Source organism: Amyelois transitella, chromosome 22, assembly GCF_032362555.1.
Source record: "Amyelois transitella isolate CPQ chromosome 22, ilAmyTran1.1, whole genome shotgun sequence".
NCBI lineage: Eukaryota > Metazoa > Arthropoda > Insecta > Lepidoptera > Pyralidae > Amyelois > Amyelois transitella.
The window spans coordinates 456,121-464,185 of NC_083525.1; the positions used below are offsets into that span (position 1 = coordinate 456,121).

Genomic DNA, 8,065 nt, shown 5'->3' on the forward strand with positions numbered 1-8,065 from the left:
CGCCCTACATGACTGCATAAAAAAAGAAGAAATTGATAACATATTTATTAAAAACGTAAAACTACTTTTAGCCGATAAATCCTACTATACATTGGACAAGTTTTAAAACGATAGAAATATTAAAATTCAATTATTCTTATTATTACATATCATTTTATTAAATAAATACATCTTATATTAAATTATAAAAATTGCATTCGCATTCGCACATGGCCGGTGCAAGATTCAAACCTGTGCCTCCTTATGCGTCAAGCTCTGTCACTTATCTGTTAGACCACCGACGCTGTTGCCAACCGTCACCTGTTCCCAAGCATTTAATTATTATATTTAGGGAAGGTACTTACATGCGAAACAAAAACCTTACCTAAAGTATAAAAATATGATGACATCATTTCATTGAATTTTTACCTCGACGAGTTGTCATAGTACCTACCTACCTGATATTGAAAGGGAATATTTTTTTGTTGTTGTTGAAAGTTACATTAATTAGGTATTTGTCACAGTTATCTATTCACCTGAAAATGACGCTTTGAACTTGGATAGTATATGTAGTCCAATAAAACCTTTGATAAAGATAACCGTTCATTTCTACGTTTTTTTTTTTTGCGACCCTTTAATCTACTTACTAAACCTAATACTCGAAATCGGAACATTTCCGGAAGACTCGAAATTATCAAAAATAAAACCTATTCCCAAAAAAGGTAGTAAATCTATGCAAGTTATTATAGACCAACGGCATTATTGCAATGTTTATCAAAAGTATTTGAGAAAATTATACAAAAGAAATTACTAAGTGTTTTAGAAATTTACAATTTAGTCATAAATAGTTGTATAGTTTGGTTTCAAAAAACTTAAAGTACAAATCAACTAATATATACATTCTCGAATTATGTGCATTCTTAAGATAAAGCATGATTCATTTAAAAAAAAAAAAACATACCAAATGTTAATAGTGAAATTTTCAACAAAAGTGCTTTTATTAACGGCATTAAAATATTTAACCACTTACCTGCAGAAATTTAAAGTATATATAATACTCTTTTATTCAAAAAGAAATCAAAAGCTTGGTTGTTAAATAATGTTTTTTATAATTTGGTTGAATATTTTTATCATTTCACAAATTAAGCATTAAACTTAGATTATAAATATATGTATAAACAATATTGTATGTAATGTTATGTTTGAAAAAGTTTTATGTCTCTATTATTTTTATATACATATAATAAAAATATTGCCTGCCTGAAGTGGCACAACGTTCGGTTAAATGAATTTCCATCTACATGTCTACAGATGATTTAATGCTTATCAGGTTGTATCTGATGTTTCCTATAGCTTAGCTGTGTTGTCATGTTTCGATAGCAGCTATACCAGATTGCAAAATTAATAATACTCTAAAGGTTTGCCAGGCATAAGAGCAGTAGAACAAAAAATGTTTAATTCAAATCCGTTCAGTAGTTCCGGTGATTACCGTGTACAAAAAACATACAAACTTACAAACAGACAGACTTTTCTTTCAAATTCATACTCGGTTACTATTTTTATATCGTTATAAATATTTTTTAGAAAATATACTCATTGTACAGACAAAAAGTTTTTACTGTTCTTTTATTTGTATTGATAAAGAATTTGTTGAAAATACAAAGTTTTTAGGAATTATAATAGATGCAAAGCTACAGTGGGGTGCTCATATTTCTAAACTGTTAGAAGGATCCGACAATTGACAGATGTAGCTACAGCTTGTTAATTTTAGCTATTTTCTTAGCTTGCTATCTTGTGGTTCACTTGTATGCGGTAGCGCGGCTGATATACAAACTATTTACGGTTTAGCACCAAAAGGAAATAAATAAACACTTTAAGGAAATAAATATACCTACAGCAGCTTCCCACTACATTTTTGATCTTACAATGTATGTTAAGATAAATACCTCTCTTTTCCAAAAAGTAAGTGCCACAACTGATAGGAATTTACGTAATAAACATAAATTAGTCATGCCGTATCATAGGCTTAGCAAAGTTATTCATGGAGAAATGTACACGATTTTATAATTGGTTGCCGGAGTCAGTTCTTGATATGCCTAACCAAAAATTCAAAGAGTATGTAAAGAAAATACTTTGTGAGAAAGCTTATTATAGGACTGATGATTTCCTGAATGTTAAAAACATTTGGCCTGAGCTTGGCCCAGGAACCCCGCCAAAAATTGTAAAATTTTGACATTTGAATTTGTATAGGTTCAAATATTTAGACTGGGTAAATCTAACGCATACAGTAAGTATGTGTAGAGAAAATAGGAAAGAAAAAACTTAATAAAGAACAATTAATTATATTATTGTCATAAATGATAACGGTGACCGTGTGACGGTAAATTCGTAAAACGTTAGATACAAAGAATAAACAATGACTTAGCGTACTTATACAATACTAAACAATACTTATTACTAATATGTACAGAACCGTAGAAAAGCATTAAATAGTGACTCATAAGTAAAATTTACTGCAATATACCTAATTAAAGTTATTATGTACAACATGAAACATAATTGCTTAACAGAAATTTTACTTAAAATTAATTGTAAATTTACTATAAATGTATAATACAGATACAATGAAAACACTTCGACTTAACCTAAAGCAAATGACTACATTAAACGAAACAAGTACGAATATCATGGAAAAACTAAACAGAGAGAAAAACATTTATTTATTAATTTGGTATATATCTGAACTCATCGAACACACTATAAAACGGACTGTATTGATTGTCGTAGCAGTCTGTGTACTGCAAAATTCTAATGCTAAGAGCTGGTTTACCGACATCACTTCTCACGCGTTCGTACAACGTTAATGCCTTCGCCCTCCGTCTCTCGGGCATGTCTTTCCGGAAAGTAAAGCTGTACAGATTTACACACTTACTAAACAAATATTTGGGATTCGGCAAATCTACTTTAGCCTTGGACGGATTTGTCAAATATATGTTTTCTAAATTTTTACAATCACTAAGAGTATTATACAGAGAGCCATATTGTGAAATTTTAGTATTCAAAAAAAAGTTTTTCAGTGATTTACATTTAGGCATGCACTTTAGAAGTGACAACATCAAAAAGTTCCCACGCTGATGGGTTAACTCGAATGTTTGCAAAGATTTCGCATTCTCAAACAATACTCGAAAAAACTGTGGAGTGTAGAGAACATTGCCAAATAGAGTCAAGTGTGTCAATTTCTTCACCAAGTCATAATCATTAATGGTTACTGGCACTGTTTTTTTCAATGGAATCTTTTGATGTCCAGAAAATATTGATCAACCAAATACGATTTATGGATGGACCGTAGTGATGGTCGCTCCCGTTGCACACCAGATTGAAAACTGTAAGGCATGTAATCATTGACCACAGATGTTAGTCTCGAGAAAAACTTATCATCGAAACGAGTGCTCTTTTTATTCCAGAACATGAAAGCAACATCTCCATAACGCATTGATTTCAAATCTGCCAAAGGTAACACCTCTGTTAGGAATTTTCTTCTAATGCATCTCCCCAATAACGGAGTTGCAAATAATAAGTTAGGCATTCGACTTTGGAATACTAATACCTCAACATGATCGTTATTAATAATGTCGAAATGATCGAACAAAGTGCCATCATATATATAGTCGTGAATGAGGGCTGGCATGAAAAATAATTTCAGACATGATATTTTTTCCAAAATAGTAATAATAATGTAAAACTACCGTTTCGAGTGATTAATAATTAAAAAAAAAAATACTCATTATACATTTAAAATAATAACATTAATTTAATTTATTTATATTAGTTTGGAGATCGCAATAAAAATATCAAATATTATATTTTGAATATATACGTAGAAACTACAGAATTAATAAGGCGGCATTTATTGCCAAAAATACATCATATAATAATTTGTTAATCACTCTTAATTACAAAAAAAAATTATGATTGAATATTTTAACAAATAACGCTACGTGAAATAGACATTAGTATAAAATCGATAATCGATATTTATCATGGATTAATCGCTTAGTAGCCGCATCACTATCGTGTAGAATAATTAAAGCCGATAAGCTCTGACTCTACAAGTTCGGCTCGTCTTGAATTTGTGTCATTCTGCAATCAGCCGCACTCAGCGCAACACACCGTACGCTCAGTCTAGTCGAGAAGAATTCCGTGTTAGTACGTCCTAGTTCTGACGCTGTGTATAATTGTTTTAAATTTGTGAAATATTTACACTTCGCCTTCAACGTGTCAAAGGAGTGAAATAAGGTAAGAATTTCTTTTTTATTATTTAAGTAAAAAAAAAGCACTTGTTTAACTTGTGTTGTGTATTCCTATATCATATATTAATTCGGTAATAATGAAATTCATTATGAATTATGAATGTTTTATAAATTTGTCCATCGTAGCTTCGAAACTTTATTTCCGTTCTCTTCATAACTATAATTTGGGTGTTCAAAATTTAGACATTGCATGGAATTTTTTGACTTCGGTCCATGAGATTTATAAATAATCGTTACTTTCCAAACAAAAATACATACTTTTTTCAATTATTTATTACATAGTAGGAATACCACCAATTTAATTCATTGCATGGACATTTTTAGCTCCAATAAACAACTTGTTTAATCTTTACCGAATATCATCAAAATCAGTCCAGCAATTATTGAAACAATACTTGTTTTATTAACGAATTACAATTCTTTTCGACTAATTTATTACTAAGTAGGAATAACCGCAGCTTCGAAATAAGGCTTCTCCGACTTTTCATACAATCCTTACTCTGTAAGCTGTTTGTATATGATATTCGCCACAGAAAATACCACACATATCTACTAATAAATCCATAATTATCTAGCGTACAGCGAAGAATACTAAAGATAGAATTATAATGGTACTAAATTTTTCTTACAGGAGTCAGAAGCCAGAAGTCTTCACCCGCAATCAAAGCCTTAATACATACAACACGATGTCTCTAGAAACGTTGCCTCTGGAAATATTGGGCATCATAGCGAGGAAACTAGACACAAAGTCTGCACATAACTTGTATGAAGCGTGTCAACATGCGAGAGATGCGATCAGTGTCCCTGGAACGATAAAGGAATGCCAATTTTCACTAAACACTTTGGCTACAGCCCAGTCATTACGATCCCACTTCTTCTTGGACATTGCAAGCAATTTGAAAGTCTTGAATCTGAGTGGTGTCCACGACCTGACAAAAACATCCCTGAAGCAAGCAGTGAGAAGGCTCAATAATTTGACTTCACTCGATGTAAGCTACACAAATATAGTGTTGCCAGATTATATTGATATTTATAAAATGATGCCAGCATTGAAAAGCTTAGCAATCAATTACGACTATGGGGAGGAATGCTATTTTAGCCAAGAATTATACTACGCATTTCAAGACTCATTCAAGAATCTGAAAAATCTTCACTTTGTTGGTACTGCATTTGAATTGTTGGCATTAGATGTCCCGTTGTGGCTGCTGAGCAAGGCTGATCTTGACTGTTTAACATTCACAATGATAACTAAGAAAGTCGAATTACCTATCCCCCCCTGGGGTCAATTTAAGAAACATGATTATTCTATTTTGGAAAAGATATCATGTCTGAAATTGTTCTTCATGCCAGCCCTCATTCACGACTATATATATGATGGCACTTTGTTCGATCATTTCGACATTATTAATAACGATCATGTTGAGGTGTTAGCATTCCAAAGTCGAATGCCTAACTTATTATTTGCAACTCCGTTATTGGGGAGATTCATTAGAAAAAAATTCCAAACAATGGTGTTACGTTTGGCAGATTTGAAATCAATGCGTAATGGAGATGTTGCTTTCATGTTCTGGAATAAAAAGAGCACTCGTTTCGATGATAAGTTTTTCTCCAGACTAACATCTGTGGTTAATGATTACATGCCTCACCGTTTTCATTCTGGTGTGCAACGGGAGCGACCATCAGTACCGTCCATCCATAAATCGTATTTGGTTGATCAACATTTTCTGGACATCAAAAGTTATGAGTTTTGTGAAGTGCCATTGAAACAGAGAGAAAAAAAAAATCGTCAAGCACTGCCGTGTTTCGTTTTAAATTACGACGAAGAATTCAAGAATAAAGAGAAAGACATCCATTTAGAAGTATATTTTAGATGGCCTTTGAAAAGACCAGTGCCAGTAACTATTAATAATTATGACTTGGTGAAGAAATTGACACACTTGACTCTATTTGGCAATGTTCTCTACACTCCACAGTTTTTTAGAGTATTGTTTGAGAATGCGAAATTAGAAACATTCGAACTAACCCATCAGCGTGGGAAATTTTTGGTGTCGTCACTTCTAAAGTGCATGCCTAAATGTAAATCACTAAAAAACTTTTCATTGAATACTAAAATTTCACAATATGGCTCTCTGTATAATACTCTTAGTGATTGTAAAAATTTAGAAAACATAAATTTGTTAAATCCGTCTAAGGCTAAAGTAGATTTGCCGAATCCCAAATATTTATTTAGTAAGTGTGAAAATCTGTACAGCTTTACTTTCCAGAAAGACATGCCTGAGAGACGGAGGGCGAAGGCATTAACGTTGTACGAACGCGTGAGAAGTGATGTCGGTAAACCAGCTCTTAGCATTAGAATTTTGCAGTACACAGACTATAGCGACAGTCAATACAGTCCGTTTTATAGTGTGTTCGATGAGTTCAGATATATACCAAATTAATAAATAAATGTTTTTCTCTCTGTTTAGTATTTCCATGATATTCGTACTTGTTTCGTTTAATGTAGTCATTTGCTGTAGGTTAAGTCAAAGTATTTTGATTGTATCTGTATTTTACATTTATAGTAAATTTACAATTACTTTCAGTAAAATTTCTGTTAAGCAATTATGTTTCATGTTGTACATAATAACTTTAATTAGGTATATTGCAGTAAATTTTACTTTTGAGTCACTATTTAATGCTTTTCTACGGTTCTGTACATATTAGTAATAAGTATTGTTTAGTATTGTATAAGTACGCTAAGTCATTGTTTATTCTTTGTATCTAACGTTTTACGAATTTACCGTCACACGGTCACCGTTATCATTTATGACAATAATATAATTAATTGTTCTTTATGAAGTTTTTTCTTTCCTATTTTCTCTACACATACTTACTGTATGCGTTAGATTTACCCAGTCTAAATATTTGGACCTATACAAATTCAATTTAAAAAAAAATTATTCATCATTATAGGATACTTCATATCACTTAATAATTGCCATATCTTTTGGTTTTACGACATCGGTTGCGGTCAAATAAATTACTTAAAACTAAGTTTACTGCCGCTTCCCAAGCGTCATTGCAGAAGAAGCGGTAACAAACTGCACTGCAGCATTTTCTTCAATAACGTCAACTTCACAACTGTCCAAACTTAGAATAGAAAAACGGACGAGAGAATACATTGTTGAGATTAATTGATTTATATGAGAATTTAATAATTAAAAAAAAATAACTATGGATTGGCAATTTTAAATAGATTTATGTAGAGAGTGTACTGAATTTTGATTTAGGTTCAAATTCAACTACAATTTTTGACGAGGTTCCTGGGCCAAGCTCATGCCAAATGTTTTTATCATTCAGGTAATCATCAATCCTATAATAAGCTTTCTCACAAAGTATTTTCTTTACATACTCTTTGAATTTTTGGTTAGGCATATCAAGAACTGACTCCGGCAACCAATTATAAAATCGTGTACATTTCTCCATGAATAACTTTGCTAAGCCTATGATACGGCATGACTAATTTATGTTTATTACGTAAATTCCTATCAGTTGCGGCACTTTTTTGAAAAGAGAGGTATTTATCTTAACATACATTATAAGATCAAAAATGTAGTAGGAAGCTGCTGTAGGTATATTTATTTCCTTAAAGTGTTTATTTATTTCCTTTTGGTGCTAAACCGTAAATAGTTTGTATATCAGCCGTGCTACCGCATACAAGTGAACCATAAGATAGCAAGCTATGAAAATAGCTGAAATTAACAAGCTGTAGCTACATCTGTCAATTGTCGGATCCT

At 31.9% G+C, this 8,065-nt stretch overlaps 1 protein-coding gene across 1 annotated transcript; it reads left to right on the forward strand.

Moving 5' to 3' along the window:
- Positions 1–4,137: 4,137 nt before the first annotated feature.
- Positions 4,138–6,767, forward strand: LOC132903191 (uncharacterized). The gene is made up of 2 exons (XM_060950809.1): positions 4,138–4,275; positions 4,921–6,767. Exon 2 carries the CDS (start codon positions 4,976–4,978, stop codon positions 6,725–6,727), a length of 1,752 nt encoding a protein of 583 aa, XP_060806792.1. The 5' UTR covers positions 4,138–4,275; positions 4,921–4,975; the 3' UTR covers positions 6,728–6,767.
- The last annotated feature ends 1,298 nt before the right edge of the window (positions 6,768–8,065 follow it).